The sequence below is a fragment of the Cnephaeus nilssonii genome, assembly GCF_951640355.1.
Source record: "Cnephaeus nilssonii genome assembly, chromosome: 10".
Taxonomy (NCBI): domain Eukaryota; kingdom Metazoa; phylum Chordata; class Mammalia; order Chiroptera; family Vespertilionidae; genus Cnephaeus; species Cnephaeus nilssonii.
This window is the reverse complement of record NC_137081.1, coordinates 19189106-19207470: the sequence shown is the minus strand read 5'-3', so window position 1 is coordinate 19207470 and position 18365 is coordinate 19189106. Positions and strand designations below refer to the sequence as shown.

The window sequence follows — 18365 nt, the reverse complement described above, 5'->3', positions numbered from 1 at the left end:
AAGCGAGCCAGCTGGGCTGTGGAGGCTCAGAAAACTAGTTACAGAGGCAGAAGGGCCCTTGGGGCTTAGGAGAAAGGCAAAGGTAACACACCTGGGGGAGGAGGAGGGAGACGGGAAAGGCACAGCCGTGTCCCTGAGAGGGAGAGCACGCCTCAAGAACCTGTATGTTTAGGACAAATTACATACAACGACTGGACACCATGAATCCAAGGTTATTATTCAGATTTATTGTCTTATTTTGTCCAAAGTATTTTCAAAATTGCCCACATGATTTTTCACCCACATAAACACTTAAAGCACGTGTGATGAGATTAGTGGTGAAAGAGCCGAAGACTCGTGTGAGCGAGGACTATTCCCAGTTCATCGCAGGCCTCAATCACAACCTTGTCAGCAGCAGAACCGGATGGAGCAGCAATATACGCCACGCCACTCTGGGGGGGAAAAGCAGGGAAAATAGATACTGACTTTCAGAACACAATTTTATGTTAAAACGCACACAAATCAAAATCGGCATTACCAAAGCATAAGCTAAGAATGACTCACACTGCAGACGGATTCACTCAGACAAAAGACAGACATAACAGGACCAGAGTTATTCATACATCACATGGAGAAGTCAAACAGTTCTCTAACTATCCTGATATAGCACAGAGAATACATAACTCACAGAACATACAATCAGCAGCAGGGTTTCTGCAAGTTTCTACATGGTGATCAATTCTCTGCACCGCACACGCATGCCACACGCCACACTTACCCTTTTAGCTCTGTCCACATTATCTCTGAAAGGAAAGAAGGCATCCGAGCTGATGGACACTTCACTAAGCTTGCCCACCCATTCCTTCTTCTCGGCCTCGGTCAGTAATTCAGGGACTTCCTCAAACAGCGCCTTCCACTTTACCAGATCGTCATCCTGTGAGGAGGGGGGCGGGGGGGGGGGGGGAGAGAGGAAAGTTCTGACATCCTCTTTAGGACTATCTGATGCCACAATGCTGGAGTGCATTTCTCCCAGGACTTCTCCATTATAGATAGTGGCATTTACATTCAGGCTCATATTTCTAGAATCTCTCTCTCTCTCTCTTTTTTTAATGCTTTAACATTTCATTAAGGAAGAAAATTGATTCTAAGTGTAGCAAATAATGACTATACCATTTACATTCTACATCAGTTTATTCCAAATATATTTTGTTCTTTAATCTCTGCTCAAGTTAAATCTACCACTTTATATTCCTGTATCAAAGCAAAACTAACACTACATTTACACCATTAGCCTCAAGTATATAGTCTTATTGACAAATCAAAACACAATCATAATATTCATATTTTAAGAAGGTGCTTCCATTTTGGGTGGTTTTCTTTTGGGGGGGGCTTAAACCACATACTTCTATTCCTGTTCACATATAAAGACCTTTCCAGGAAAATTAGAAGGGTTTTGCTTGGTAATATCAAACAGAAAAGTACACGATTAAAGTAAAAAGGAAAAGCTGTTTCAAGCACTTCAGTCACAAGGCACACTCTGCAGCCTCTCTCTTCAATGACACTCACTATGCCGGATTCCTGACCCTGAATGTAGTACTCACCCTTCAGAAAACCACTGAGGTTTTGATTACAGGACCTTTCTCTTGTTTTCCATCCAATATATCTTAAGCACTTGTTAATATCCAGAAACTGGGCTAACCCCTATTCTTTTGGCAGGCGACCTGATTCTTGCAATTTTTAATGTTCCCATACACCTTCTTCGGAACAAAAGATATTAAAGAGCATGAAACATAACAAAAGCATGAGTTGTTAGCGGTGCTTGGAGAAAATATGGGTGGAGAAGAGAGGTACTGGTTACCTGCTATCAGGCAATTTGTATGTCATGTTGAACACACACCTAACATGTAGCGTCATGCGTGGCACTGTGACTGACACCTTAAGATGCATGAAAATCAGTCCATCCTGTCAAAAACTTATCATCAACAGGGGAACTACAAACACACAGAACTAAACCAATGGTTATAATTTGAAAAGACAGAAAATTTGTGGTGTCAGAAAGGGATGAAGAAAGTTAAATGAGAAAGAGGACAATGAGGAATTGGTAACAAGTTTAGAGCAACAATTTTAAATAATACAGAATTTCAAAATAATAGCACTTTCTCTTTGTAGTGATGAAGATAAAAGTCACACAGAAAAGAGTGAACATACTAACACCCCCCCCCTCATGGCCCAACGAGAAGTCTTGTACCTCGCCGATGGTCCCAGTAACATACTGATCGATGGCGTTGGAGATTTCTGCTCTCTTCACCCCGGTTTTGAACTTCATCGAGAGCACTCGTGGGTGATGCCGAAGCCACCAGAAGTTCGCCTTATCTCCTGCCAGGCGCGTGCAGTGGATCCGAGACTGCTGTCCTGCTCCAATGCCAATCACCTGGACAACATGGACATCGCAATGAATGCCTCTTCCAACTACCCATCTGTCTCAAAGCATCTTTTGTACAGATTCCCCCAAACCCAGCTATTAATTTCGTGGAAGGAAAAAGCAGGCCAAAACAAGAGACATGGGAATGCGTTTGAAGTCATTAAAAGGTGAGGGTAAGTCAGAGGTTTATGACTACTATTTATAGTTTACCTCTTCATATTCTGTAAGTTTCTACAACTCCTGGACATCAGTAGTGAAGCATGGTCTTACTGGAACTTATTAGAACCGGAAGAGACCAGTAGCCACAATCTCCCAGGTTTCTGTCATCAGAGACTAGCAATCTTTTAAAAGTCTGAGGGTTTTCCAGGGCACACACTAATGAATATCCACCCTCCACCTCGCCTTATGGGCCAAACGAATGCTGAGAGAAGAGCTGAAGACAGTGAGAAGAAAAAATATGGGCTGGTGGGTGGCATCATCATTTTTTACTCCTCTTCTACCAATGGTGGGGAGGGTGAATAAACCAGTTTTGTAGCAGCTGTTCTAGTCCCACTAATCCGAAATGTGCCAACCCATTCTAGGCTCGAACCGTCCACCAACTTAGGAAATTCTGACAAACCCAGGAGAGAAAAATTTGGCAAATTTTCCCCCTTCAAGTTGGTCTAGCACCACAGGCAGGCGGACTTGTGAATATCACTTTGTAAAACCACAGCCCCTCGGGCGAGTGTCACAGCTCTGGTACCTGCCCGTCCTTGGCGTAGCACACGGAGTTGGACTGAGTGTACTTCACAGCAACGGTGGCCACGATGAGGTCTCGGAGCGCAGATTCCGGCAGCTGAACAGACACAGGATGGTAAGTGGCACCAGGCTTTTTAAACTTCATTTAACTTCAAGCATCTTATTTGGCATTGATTGTGATAGACTTACAATGTGGTTAACTATTCAGGCTAAGCACTAGCGTGAAAAGATCAATATTGAACATATTTGTCATGGAACTTAGCACAAAGCCTGATGCATCACAGATTCAAACTGACACCGCTTTGCAACAGCTTTGGTTGGCTTAAGCCTGTTTACATTGTCACACACAAGATTAAGAAATACCATATCCACTCCAACACTAATACTATTTTCTCTACCATAGTGCCAGCAAATACCTGGAGGCATGATAACATTTATATTCAGAAACAAAACACTGAGAATAATTTTCAGATATTACAAAAACTGTGATGCCCACACAGCCAATGCTGTTTGGGGAAAGTCAAACTAGGATCATGTTCTGCTTTATCTAGAATAGCCTAAGTAGAAATATTAAAAAATGCATTGTGAACTGCCAGTTCCAATATAAAACAAGTATTATAGTCTCAAAGTCACTATCTTTAATATAACGGGGAAATACAAACTGAAAAGGATGATGATGTATGTTGGAATGCTAATTGGGCAAAGGACCTAAGCAGCAGCTAACTGATGAATTAGCTAACTGAAAAACTGATGAGTCAGGCTTCATCAAAATTCAGAACTTCTGCTCTGCAAAAGACGCTGCCTGGAGAGGATAAAAAGGCAAGCTACAGACTAGCAAATAATTGCAAACCACACACCAACAAAGAACTAGTGTCTAAAATATATAAACACCTGTCAAAACTCACCCACAACAAGAATCTAATTAGAAAATGTTGACAAAAGACACAGAGACATTTCACCACAAAGGATATACAGATGGCAAATAAACCCATGAAAAAAATGTCCAACGTTCGTTATTAGGAAATGCTAATTATAATGAGACAATGCCACACACCTATCTAAAAAACGTTCGTTATTAGGAAATGCTAATTATAATGAGACAATGCCACACACCTATCTAAAAAAAAAGGTGGAAAGAATGCAGAGAAACGGGACCACTTATACACTGCAGGTATAAAATGTAAAACTCCCAGGAAAAGTTTGTCAGTTTCTTAAAAAAAAATAAACATGCAGCCCGGCTGGTGTGGTTCAGTGGTTGAATGCCAACCCAGAAACCTGGGGTCAATCAGCAGGAGGGGGCGTGCAGGAGGCAGCCAATCAATTGTGTTTCTCTCATTGATGTTTCTAGCTTTCTCCCTCTTCCTTCCTCTCTCTTTAAAAATCAATAAAAAACACATTCAAAAAACTAAACATGCAGCTACGGTACTATCCAGTACCCAGCAATTACATTTAACAGAAATAAAAACATATGTTAACACAAAAACCTGTTCATGAATATACAATGAACAAAAGTGACAGAAAATGGAGAACAGATTAGTCGTTGCCCACGGTTAAGAAGGGGTGGAGTGGGAAGGAGTGTGGCTGCAAAGAGCAACAAGAGGGATCCTTAGTGATGGAAATGCAGTCTTGACTGCATCCAAGTCAATGCCACAGCTGTGATACTGTCCTATAGTTTTCTAAGACTCTACCATTAGGGAAATGGGGTACAATGTACTTGGGAATCTGTAAAACTTCATGAGAATCTACAATTTTTTTTTACTCTCAAAATTAAAAACTTAATTAAAAACCACTTTTAGCATTTCTTAAGAATGTGTTAATAAGGTGCTAATAATGTAATATATCCTTTCCTATCTGTGTCTGCTGTCTGAGCCACTGGCTATACATCTATTCCTGTTTCTTTTTTTTTTTTTTTTTAATTTCTTTATTGATTAAGGTATCACATATTTGTCCTCATCCCCCCATTCCCAGCCCACACCCCTCCCCACACATGCCCCCACCCCCCTGTTGTCCTTATTTTTTTTTTTTAATTTCTTTATTGATTAAGGTGTCACATATTTGTCCTCATCCCCCCAATCCCATCCCACACCCCTCCCCTTGGATGCCCCAACCCTCTGTTGAACTTAAGCATTGGTTAGGCTCATATGCATGCACACAAGACCTTTGGTTGATCTCTCCCCCCTCCCCCCACCCTCCCCTATCCTCCCTCTGAGGCCCGATAGTCCGATCGATGCCTCCTTGTTTCTGGTTCTGTTCTTGTTCATCAGTCTATGTTGTTCATCATTTCCCCTAGATGATCGAAATCATGTGTCACTATAGATATACTTATAAGAATTGAATGTGCGACGAGCAATAATAGTTATGCTGACAGGCAAATGAATCAGTCTGTAGTGAGTTTCTTTCTGGACCAACAGTTCTTTTGAGACCCAATATCAATGTCCACCGGTTCCCTATGAGTACATGTCGGCACTGACCCCTCAGCTCTGGATGGTGGACAAATGGTGGTAATGCAGGTCCGACTCCCTCTGGTTTGGTCTCGGCTGGACCCAGGGGCACTGCTTCACCCGGATCCAGGGGCCCACGGCCTCACCTGGACCCGGGGCCAGGCTCACCCGGCTCCAGGGGCCCGCGGCCTCGCCCGGGCCCGGGGCCCAGGGCTCACCCGGCTCCAGGGGCCCGCGGCCTCGCCCGGGCCCGGGGCCCAGGGCTCCCCCGGCTCCAGGGGCCCACGGCCTCGCCCGGACCCGGGGCCCAGGGCTCCCCCGCTCCAGGGGCCCGCGGCCTCGCCCGGACCCGGGGCCCAGGGCTCCCCCGGCTCCAGGGGCCCGCGGCCTCGCCCGGACCCGGGGCCCAGGGCTCCCCCGGCTCCAGGGGCCCGCGGCCTCGCCCGGACCCGGGGCCCAGGGCTCCCCCGGCTCCAGGGGCGCGCGGCCTCGCCCGGACCCGGGGCCCAGGGCTCCCCCGGCTCCAGGGGCCCGCGGCCTCGCCCGGACCCGGGGCCCAGGGCTCCCCCGGCTCCAGGGGCCCGCGGCCTCGCCCGGACCCGGGGCCCAGGGCTCCCCCGGCTCCAGGGGCCCGCGGCCTCGCCCGGACCCGGGGCCCAGGGCTCCCCCGGCTCCAGGGGCCCGCGGCCTCGCCCGGACCCGGGGCCCAGGGCTCCCCCGGCTCCAGGGGCGCGCGGCCTCGCCCGGACCCGGGGCCCAGGGCTCCCCCGGCTCCAGGGGCCCGCGGCCTCGCCCGGACCCGGGGCCCAGGGCTCACCCGGCTCCAGGGGCCCGCGGCCTCGCCCGGTATTCCTGTTTCTAAGAAAGATGAATGGTTAGTGCCGGCCTCCTAGATGTACACCTTCAAGTATAAGCTGGTGTTCTGGGTTAGGAGGAAGGAATAGGAGACATCAAGGAAGGGGTGCAGGTGAGGAGACCCAAACATGTTAAAAAACAGTTAAAGCAGTATTTTAAAACATAGAAGAGGAAGTAATTCAAGCATGTTCATTAATATTTAACACCCATGCTAGCTAGTTTGGCACAGTGGATAGAGCATTGCCCTGTTGACTGAAGGGTCCCAGGTTTGATTCTGGTCCAGGCATATGCCTGGGTTGCGGGCTCAATCCCAAGTAGGGGGTGTGCAGGAGGCAGCCAATCAATGATTCTCTCTCATCACTGATGTTTCTCTCTCTCCCTCTCCCATTTTCTCTGAAATCAATAAAAATATATTTAAAAATATCTATCTAAAAGCATAAGCCGGGAGCTATAACGCACAATGACCACATCGGGGCAGACAACACAGGAGCGGCCAACCAACAGCAACTTTGCAAGAATGCCCTCTCATCCTCTGGGACCCCTCGGAGGATGTTGGACTGCCAGTTTCGGCCCGATCCCCGCAGGCAAGGCTGAGGGACCCCAACTGCTAGAGGGACCCTACTCACTCCAGATGCCCTTCGAGCCCTGGCACCGCCCCAGGTGCAGCCAGCAGAAGAGGGACTGTGAGAGGTTGGCTCCAGGGTGTGTCTGGCCCACCTTGCCCAGTCCTGCCCCACCAGCCACCTTCTAATTAATTTACTTTCAATGTGCACAAGTCTGTGCATCGGGCCTTTAGTATATATCTATAACACCCACTCCTTTTACTTCTGCAGCTCTCTCAGGACCTAATTGTGCAATCTGATGATTGAGAGGCTGGAATGTTAACAAAAACCTGTTTTGTTTTTCATTGGTTAAAGGTGTTTTTTAAAAATTCTTTATTGTTGAAAGTATTACATATGTCCCCTTCCCCCCACCCCCCATTGTCCTCTCCCAGCCTACCCCTGCCCCCCAGGCTCAGCCTTCATCACCTGCACCCTCCCCCTCATTGTGTCCTTTGGCTATGCTTATATGCATACAAGTTCTTTGGTTAATCTCTTACCCACAACTCCCCTCCCACCCCCAGGCTTTCCCTCTTGAGATTTGATGGTCTGTGAGATTCTGTCTCTGGATCAGTTTATGTTGTTCATTATTCCTCTGCCTGGCTTATTTCGCTTAGCATAATGCTCTTGAGGTCCATCCATGCTGATACAAATGGTAAGTTCTTTCTTTTGTTTACAACAGCATAGTATTCCATTGTGTAGAAGTACCAGTTTTTAATCCACTCATCTGCTGATGGGCACTTAGGCTGTTTCCAAATCTTAGCTATTGCAAATTGTGCTATGAACATAGGAGTGCATATGTACTTTCTGATTGGTATTTCTGAAATCTTGGGATATATTCCTAGAAGTGGGATCACTGGGTTAAATGGGAGTTCCATTTTTAATTTTCTGAGGAAACTCCATACTGTTTTCCACAGTGGTTGCACCAGTCTGCATGCCCACTGGCAGTGTACAAGGGTTCCCTTTTCTCCACATCCTTGCCAGCACTAGTCCTTTGTTGATGATAACCATTCTGACTGGTGTGAGGTGGTACCTCATTATCATTTTTATTTGCATCTTCGGATAATTAGAGCCTTTGAGCATATTTTCATATGCCTCTTGGCCTACCGTATGTCCACTTTAGAGAGGTGTCTATTTCAGGTACTCTACTCATTTTTTGACTAGATTATCTTCCTTTTGTTAAGTTGTATGAGTTCCCTATAAATTTTGGAGATTCAGCCCTTATCAGACATCACATTGGTAAACATGTTCTCCCATGCACTGGCTCTCTTTATTTTGTTGATTTTTTTTCTTTTCTGTGCAGAAGCTTTTTATTTTGATGTATTCCCATTTGTTTATTTTCTCTTTAGTTTCCATTGTCCTAGGAGATGTGTCGGTGAAGATACTGTTATGAGTTATATCTAATATTTTGCTGCCTATGGATTCTTCTAAGATTTTTATGGTTCCCTGTCTTACGTTTAAGTCCTTTATTCATTTTGAGTTTATTGTGTAAGTTGATAGTTTATTTTCACTTATTTGTATGTATCTGTCCAATTTTCCCAACACCATTTATAGAAGAGACTGGCTTGACTCCATTGTATGTGCTTGCCTCCTTTCTCAAATATCAATTGAGCATAATGGTTTGGGTTGATTTCTGGGTTCTCTGTTCTGTTCCATTAGTTTATATGTCTGTTCGTATGCCAGTACCAGGCAGTTTTGAGAACAGTGGCTTTGTAATGTAGCTTGGTATCTGGTATTGTGACCCCTCCAACTTTGTACTTCTTTCTCAGGATTGCTGTGGCTATTTGGGGGTCTTTTTTTATTCCAGATGAATTTTTGGAGTTTGTTCTAGGTCTGTTAAATATGCCATTGGTATTTTAATGGGGATTGTGTTGAATCTATAGATTGCTTTGTGTAGTGTGGACGTTTTAATGATGTTGATTCTACCAACCCATGAACATGGTATATTCTTCTACTTGTTTATATCTTCCTTTATCTCTTATATCAATGTCCTGTAATTTTTCAAGTATAGGTCTTCTACCTCCTTGAAAATGTCCCATGTGCACTGCACTTAAGAAGAATGTATATTCCATTGCTTTGGGGTGAAATGTTCTGAACACGTCAATTAATTCCATCTGATTTAGTGAGTCACTTAGGATTGCTGCTTGATTTTTTTTTCTAGAAGATTTATCCAGTGATGTCAATGAGGTATTAAAAGTCCCCTACTATGATTGTATTGCTGTCAATCTCTCCCTTGATATCTTCCAGAAATTGTTTTTTAAATGTATTTTGGTGCTCCTGTATTGGGTACATATATGTTTACCAGAGTTAAATCCTCTTGTTGTCTCAATCCCTTTAGTATTATGAAGTGGCCTTCCTTATCTTTTGTTATGGCCTTCACTTTGAGGTCTATTTTGTCAGTTATAAGTATTGCTACACCAACTTTTTTTTTTTTTTCATTTCCATTTGCCTGAAAATAATTTTTTCCACCCCTCAACTTTCAGTCTGTGTGAATCCTTTGTTGTGAGGTGGGTCTCTTGTAGACAGCATATATATGGGTCATGTTTTCTTATCCATTGAGCCACCCTATGTCTTTTTTTTTTTAATATATTTTATTGATTTTCTACAGAGAGGAAGGGAGAGGGACAGAGAGCTAGAAACATTGATGAGAGAGAAACATCAATCAGCTGCCTCCTGCATACCTCCCACTGGGGATGTGCCCGCAACCAAGGTATATGACCTTGACTGGAATCGAACCTGGGACCCTTCAGTCCTCAGGCCGACGCTCTATCCACTGAGCCAAACCGGTTAGGGCCACCCTATGTCTTTTTTATGTATTTTGGTGCTCCTGTATTGGGTACATATATGTTTACCAGAGTTAAATCCTCTTGTTGTCTCAATCCCTTTAGTATTATGAAGTGGCCTTCCTTATCTTTTGTTATGGCCTTCACTTTAAGGTCTATTTTGTCAGTTATAAGTAATGCTACACCAGCTTTTTTTTTTTTCCATTTCCATTTGCCTGAAAATAATTTTTTCCACCCCTCAACTTTCAGTCTGTGTGAATCCTTTGTTATGAGGTGGATCTCTTGTAGACAGCATATATATGGGTCATGTTTTCTTATCCATTGAGCCACCCTATGTCTTTTGATTGGAGGATTTAATCCATTTATGTTTAAGGTTATTATTGATAGGTACTAGTTTGTTGCCATTTTTATTCTTTGTGCCTGTGTCCCTTCTTCCCTTTCTATTTCTTCTTTTTACAACAGTCCCGTTAGCATTTCTTGCATTGCTGGCTTGGTAGTAATAAACTCCCTGAGCATATTTTTGTATGTGAATCTCCTGATTTCACCATCAATTATGAATGATAGCCTTGCTGGATAGAGTATTCTTGGATTCAGTCCATTGATTTGCATCACTTTGTATACTTCATTCCATTCCCTTCTGGCCAGATATGTTTCTGTTGCGAAATCATTTGATAGTCTAATGGGAGATCCCTTGTAAGTAACTTTCTGTCTCTCTCTTGCAGCTCTTAAGATTCTTTCTTTGTTGTTAATGTTTGCCATTGTAATTACAATATGTCTTGGTGTGGGTCTTTTTGGTTTCATGTTGTTTGGAACTCTCTGTGCTTATGTGACTTTTTTCTTCCCCAAGTGAGGGAAGTTTTCTGTCATTATTTCTTCAAATAGGTTTTCTATTCCTAGCTCCTCTTCTTGTGCTTCTGGCACCCCAATTATGCGTATGTTGCTTCGTTTCATGTTGTCCCAAAGCTCCCTTAAACTCTCCTCCTGCTTTTTAATGTTTTTTTTCCAATTGCTGTTCAGCTTGGATTTTTTTTTTCTACCCTGTCTTCTAACTTGCTGATTCGGTCCTCTGCTTTTACTGGTCTACTGTTAAAACCTTTCATTGTGTTCTTTATTGCAACCACATCACTCTTTATTTCCTCTTCATTCTTACATAGGACAGTGAGTTTCTCATCCAGATGGTTGAGCATCTTTAAAAACATTACTCTGAATTCTTTCTCTGTCATATTGCTTGCCTCCATTTCATTTACAAAAACCTGCTTTAAGAGAAGGGAGTGAAACATAAAGGAGGATAAAACCATCATTCTCATCCTCAAGTTCCCAAATTTCTATTAAAAATGGAGATGAAATAAGTAGAGAAGAATTTAGATAAGTGAGTAATTAAAATCATACCCTCAATCTTTGTAAATAAACACACACACACACACACACACACACACACACACACACACATCCAAGCTAGCACAACCAGAGGCACAAAACCTATTAAGTACTGCTTTATTTTCATATTGGACTAAATTAATTAGTCCAATAAAACTACAAGAGAAACTTTAAAAAGTCAGAGTTTCAGTAGTTTGGCACAATTGTCAACATGGGTACCATGCAATCTAGGTCAATACCCTTTCTGTATTTCTAAAGATACATTAGCCAAATAGGCTAATAAAGTAATAAAAAGGTCCCACTTTACTGTAAGCTGCTTAAAGTTACACTGCTGCAAAATACTGTTTCCATGTGGGAATTCCAGTAGCTCACAGCCTTGGCTAAGAAAAAAATTGGAAGGGCTGACAGATATTTGTATGCAAAATGCCTACAAGTTCCTTTACTTCAAAGCACCAGTAATTTTCAAAGTTAAAAATGAAAGAATAGCCCTAGCTGGTCTGGCATAGTGGATAGAGCATTGGCCTGTGGGGTCCAGGGTTTGATTCTGGTCAAGGGCACATGCCCGGACATAGTCAATGGATGATTCTCTCTCATCCTTGATGTTTCTAACTCTCTCCCTCTCCATTCCTCTCTGAAATTAATAAATATATATTTTTAAAAAAAGAATACCCAATAAATCAATGAAGATCATGTCTTAGCCACCATATAGTTACTCACAGAACTTCCCCAATACAGAGTTTAAAGCTTATTTTCAGCAATTCTCTTTAGTCTCAAGAATCAGACCTGGGAACAGCTTATAACCCATATTTCTATTACAGTGAGTGAGAGACTAATCCTCTTCAAAGAACAAACATAAAAGCTAAACATAGAGCTAGTAAAATAGCAAGCAAAGACAGGCAAAATCTCAGAGACAGAAGGAGAAAGGAGTGTGACCATCTATGCCTTTTCCCTCAAGGCACTTTCCAAGATGCAGGCAACAAACTCAGAGGTGAATGAGCCTAGCAAGCTTTGGAGTCTTACAGGCCTAAAAGGCAAAAATGGAGTACAGTGTATATCAGAGAAGAGTGATACTGGTAGACACCTGTGGCTTTCGGCAGAACAGGGGTGAACCATCAACAGACCAGTCCTTACAAAAACTCAAGCCCAAATTCAAATTAGCTCCATTCCAGCCAGAATAAAGATGATCTACTTCCATTTGATCTGCTTTCCAGAAGCATAAGTCTACCCTCTGAAGAAAAAATAATGCCATCCAGAACCTCAAAATATCTCTATAGTCTGATTATAAGCAATGAACAGCCGCCAATCAAAAAATGCCAGGCACAGGGGCAGACAAGACCAGAAAATAAGAGTGACACATCTGAAGTACAACATTAGACCCAGCAAAAAAAACATCCATCAAATCTAGAAGACCAATTAAGAAATTTAAAGCTCATCTATTTGCTTATTGTGTAACCTTGGGCAAACTTCTTAACTGTCTTCTATGTCACAGTTTTTGACCTTTATAATAGAGATGATAGTAGTTCCCTCCCACCTCCATGGAGTGCTATTGTATTCAATGATGTAATATGTAATTACAAAACAAAACAAAAACACCATCATCCCAGGAATATGTCCTCTTAAAAGATGACTACGAGTGTAAGAGCAAAAACTTGTCTACACAAAAACACAGATCACAGCACTAAAAATGAAAACCACCCAAATATCCACATAGTATGTCTATACATGAATTGCTCTATGGCCTTTCAGATGGAGATGTGGATATGTTTACTGACACAGAAACACATTTGTAGCTTAGTGCATTTAAAAAGGCAAGTTACAGAACAGAATTATAAAAGACATGACTCCGTTTATGTATAAATGAAGACAAATCTCTATGTCTATACATATTCATGGAAGCTTCTAATATGGTCTTTTATTCATTTTTTTTAGCTCTTAAGATCACCTGATGACTCAAAGATACACTAGTCATTTGCATATCAACCAATTTTAAATATGGGCCTTAATAAATGCATAAGCTTATAAATATTAAAACACGACCTACAGAATTACTAACATGCAGTTCAGATATTTTCATACTTACATCTTTATTCTTGGTAACAACATTGTTAAATAATGACCTGTCGATGACTCCATTATTCCTCTTCTGGCTTAAACAAAGACCAAAGAGAGTCCGAACTTCATTTTCATCTGGATTGTAAGATTGGTCCATCTGATTACAAATATGAAGAGTTAAAAGTAATACATCTACATCCCTCAAAAATCTTCATTTCATTTATATCCAAAGGATTTCTTTGTAAGCAAGTTTATTTTTAATATATATTTTGTTGATTTCAGAGAGGAAGAAACATCAACGATGAGAGAGAATCATTGATTGGCTGCTTCCTGCACACCCCCTACTGGGGACCGAGCCCGCAGCCCAGGCATGTGCCCTGACTGGAATCAAACCCCAGACCCTTTCTTTAGTCTACAGGCTGATGCTCTATCCCCTGAGCCAAACCAGCTAGGGCTATTTTTTCCCTATTTTAGCATACATAGCATCATTTCAGCATAGGTATGAAAGAAAGGCCAGGCACTAATCATTTGTGCCAAAAATTTTATAGCTTTTACAACTCTGTAGGGTATTGGGGGTTTGCATTTTTTTATGTAACATTAGAACCAATAGTTTCAGTGAGTGCATTTTTTATTGCATTAACTAAAAGCACTATCTATACAACCCTTTTGAAAGATTAACAGATGAAACAAAATATGCTAACAAACAGGCAGTGACACAAAAATTAAATTCTAATTTTCTGAAAAACTATTATAAAATACCCAACACTTGAATTACAAGTTAAAAAGAAGTTAAAAGGTGAAAACCAGGACTGGTAGTCTGTTGTCTTTGCTAATTGAAAGGGGATATGTCACTTATTGCTCTTTCTCTCCTAAATCTTGAGCAAAAGATAATAAAATGTGGGAATAATCTGTGTACGATCAGTCTGTCCATAGATATTTTTCTAAACGTGACAGTATTTCTTCATTTATCCTTTGGATGATCTTTTACTTAAAAAGCACTCATATGTAGCCCTAGTTGGTTTGGCTCAGTGGATAGAGCGTCGGCCTGCGGACCGAAGAGTCGCAGGTTCTTCGATTCCAGTCAAGGGCAGGTACCTCCGTTGCAGGCTCCTCCCTGGCCCAGGCCCTGGTTGGGTGCCTGTGGGAGAACGTTCTTCATGTTACTACACATAACCACTAATAGCCGTATGTACTTAATACTCTTAAGTAACAACACAGGACACGATTAAGAAATTAGAGAACACAATGGCAGCTAACTGAATGGTTGAATTTGTTATCAAGTAGCTTGGACAAAAAAGTATGCACCAGTATATTTAAAATGGTACTTTTCCTTAAAAAGCTGATGTGGAATCTATGGTGAATGACACAATTATTGGCATCTTACAATGAAGGGTAAGTACTCAACAACTTCCATTATATGGAGCTGAGATTCTACACTTTCTGACATCAATACTTACTGAAAAACAGCAGCAATGAGTTTTTACTTTCAACTCAATTAACTCTTTGCTTTATCATTGTAAAATAAAACTATGGGCTAGTTTCCCTAATACTTAAGAGCTTGCAAAAATCAGTAAGAAAAAAAATCTCAACAACCTATTAGAAAAATAAGCAGAGTATGCCAGACAGTTCATAAGAAGAAAGTAAAAATACTCTTAAATGTAAAAAGATGTTTACCCCATACAGAATGAGAAATTAAAATTGCAATGAGATGCCGTTTTCATCTATCTTACTGCTGAGAAGAAAAAGTTTAAGAACACAGTGGTGGCAATGGCATTGAGAAATAGGGAACCTTACACATCCTCATTAAGACAAAATTTGTTGTATAATATCTAGAAGTATCAAAATTATAGCACTGACGTAATTTCTCTCCTAAGACTCTTTCCCTGGTAATTCATTGCAGGGATTGTGTGGCAGCTAAAGAATGATAACTGCGTAGATAAGACACACAGACATAGGACAAAATTCCAAGATGGTGAAGCATTGTGTTTTGTCAGTGAGGGGGGAAAAAAAGGAAAAAAAAAATGCACATAATTGCTAAACATGTATTTCAGGAAAAATCAGCAGGACATTTTAAATATTAGATGCTCCTAAACAAGGTAACCATGGCAGAGGGAAGGTTGGGAGACTTTTCTTCAAATGGCCTGTAATACCTTTTGAATAGAAAACCGTGTAAATACACTATTTGAACCTCTTAGAAATTTATTATTAAGAGTAAGGAAGGTACCCTCATCTTAAACCCAGTAATAGTTTTTTTAAAAAAGAAAAAGGCAGGATTCAGGAGTGTCAGCAAGGACAGATTAAATGTGGGGGAAAGGACACAAAATGAAAGAGCATTGTTTCAGACATGAAATTCACTAACCTGAAGAACACAGTAGTTCCCAGTTTTCTTTTTAGAAAGTATTTTCAAAGCTTCTTCTTCATATCCTGGGGCAATAATACCATCAGATACCTATAAATAAGTATTTTCTGTTTTAAAAAATTACAAAACACCTAATCAAATAATGCTGCCACATATTCTGGTTTCTACCTCCAACCGATAATGCTAATCCAGCAGGCCCTCAAATAATGTCATTTTGTGGATGAGATGCCAGAGGAACTTAATCTTATTTAAGTCATTAATTGGTTTCACTATACATCATTTTGCTTAAAGTCACAGACCCTATCTACAACCTTAAGTGAGGACATACTTACTGTACTAGATAGGGAAAGATAAGCCTATGTTAGAACATAACTTTCTATAGCTGAACTCATCTCATCTGCTGTCCTTTCAAAGTTTTTGGTTGTCATTTGCATTTTAACCAATATATGAATGATTTGCTCTAATACCCTTAGGAAGAAAAATGATTACTTACTATTCTGTTCATGGGGTGGTGTTTTGTACTAGAAAGAGAATGTTCTGGTTGGAGATGACAGTGGTCATGGGAAGAATCCCTAAATATTGTCAAGCCACATGTCCCTTTAAGCCTTCACTTCTACCTTTTTTTTCCCCCTCTTTAAGCTATTTGAGCTATCTTTTTTTTTTTTTTTTTTCTGTCTCCTCACTCCCAGCACCACCCTCACTTTTCTGGAATACTTGTTTGGTACTCAGATTAGTTTTTCAGAGTAGTTTATAATCTTTCCCATTATATAATCTCTTTTGTTATAGACTCATGGAGCTTTACAGTAAAGTTCATTATTGCATCACCATCCAAGATGGCATCCTTTGCTCTTCAGAAAAAATAACTTTGGAATTAAGATAACAACTATTAGAAAATTTAAAAGAATTAAATAAGTTAATTAAAACTTTATCTTCACAGCCAAATATGTATTTGAAACATTAATTCACTAAATCTAGAAATTATAATCCAGTCAAGATTCATGTTCTACATAACATATGATCATTCTAAATGATAAATTAATTTATACATGGTATAAATATAACTATTATAGGTTACGGTTTCAGTAAACACTGAACAAATAAAGCTTGACTCAGTCATATATGGATCAAGATACATGAATGCCCACTAACCTCTCTGGAGATAATTTTGGCAGTAGGGACATCACATATATCAGATAGGGCAACAAAGTCACCAAATGAAGACATCCTATCGGCCCCTGAAAATAAAAATTAAGATAGTGGGTTTTTTTTAAGTTTTGTGGCCACATGGTTTCTCGTGTGACCACTGACCTATGTAGTTCTAAACCAGCCATTGACACAACATCGACAAAGGGACGTGGCCCTGTTCCAATCAAAACATTTACAAAAAACAGGTGGCGGGCTAGATCCTGTCCATGAACCATAGTTTATTAACCCCTGTTATAGAAGGTAAACTATAACATCAGGTTTCTTGATAATCTCCCATAAATGTTATAACAACATTCACAGGTTATTAAACTCACAAATTAGATATGTATGAAACATAATTCTAACCAAATTCAGTATAGCTGAGAATAACCATGCAATTTTAGTCATATATTAAGCAATTCAAATGCATTCAACAGCCTAATCTGAAATTACATGCATCAGATTCCAATTATGTTTCCATTTATTACATTAAAATGCTAACACACTTCTATAAACAAATTTATTCTGAGGCACTCATACAATCATTCAGAAGTATAAATAAAAAAGATAATTTAAAATCTTATAATGAAACAGAGTTATTACTATTTTATTCTATTTCAGATAAAACATTGCTTTTTCTGTTAAAAAAACAAACAAAACAAACACCACAAAACCCCCGTTATTCTTCTGACCTCTTGCTCGTGCATATGCAGTCGCTATGGGTGTGAGGGTTTTATACATGTCATAGACCATGCACACTTTGGCCTCATCTTCACTAAGGGGAACTCCAACAGCAGCGCCTGATGGAGAAAACCATAAAATAAGCCAAAAACTTCAAGTTATTACTTGTCAACTCGTAAATCAAGACAACATTTTTCTTAACATTGTCTACGCAGCATAATTTCTAGCACCTGTGCCAAATTAAACAAAAATCTGCTTGGCCAGATAATCCTCTCTAATAAAATGGTAATATGCAAATTAACCATCACTCTGCTACATAAGCCACACCCACCAGCCAATCAGGGTGAGTATGCAAATTAACCCCAATCCAAGATGGCTACAGACACAGAGAGCAAGGTTTCCTAGGTAACAGAGTAAGCCAAGCTTTCCATAGCCGTTGCAGGCCTAAGCCTCCACTCAAGCTACAAAGTTTCAATTATAGAAAGTAAACAAATTCAAACAAATGGCGGCAGAATGGAGCTTGAGAGAGCAGGCCAGGGTTGCCGGCGGCAACAGGGGAAGCAAAGCTTTCCTCACACCCTGGCCGGGCTCACCCGCTTAAGGCTACAAAGTTTCAATTGTAGAAGGTGAATTAACTGCCACAGAAATGGCTGCCGGAGCCCCAGGCTTGGCTCCGCTCCAGGCTACAAAGTTTCAATTGTAGGAGGAAAATAAATTCCAGATACCAGGGCCTCCCCTTGGGTTGGCAGGGGGCGTGGCCGGCCTGCAAACCACCACAGGCCCCTCGCTCAGGCCGCCCCACACCCCAAGGGAACCCCCACCCTTATCTGTGACACCCTTCAGGGCAAACCAGCTGGCCCCCACCCGTGCACCAGGCCTCTATCCTATCTAATA

General features: G+C 41.2%; 1 protein-coding gene across 1 annotated transcript in view; it reads right to left on the bottom strand.

Annotated features, from left to right (window-relative positions):
- Positions 1-205: 205 nt before the first annotated feature.
- The window catches only part of ATIC (5-aminoimidazole-4-carboxamide ribonucleotide formyltransferase/IMP cyclohydrolase), a 32482-nt gene continuing 14322 nt past the window's right edge, over positions 206-18365 (bottom strand). Inside the window, exons 9-16 of the mRNA XM_079782513.1 lie at positions 17483-17590; positions 16755-16840; positions 15606-15695; positions 13275-13403; positions 3144-3236; positions 2228-2410; positions 758-913; positions 206-431 (exon numbers count right to left, since the gene is read on the bottom strand). Coding sequence (XP_079638639.1) covers positions 312-431; positions 758-913; positions 2228-2410; positions 3144-3236; positions 13275-13403; positions 15606-15695; positions 16755-16840; positions 17483-17590 — 965 coding nt within the window. The 3' untranslated portion in view covers positions 206-311. The remainder of the gene's footprint in view (positions 432-757; positions 914-2227; positions 2411-3143; positions 3237-13274; positions 13404-15605; positions 15696-16754; positions 16841-17482; positions 17591-18365) is intronic.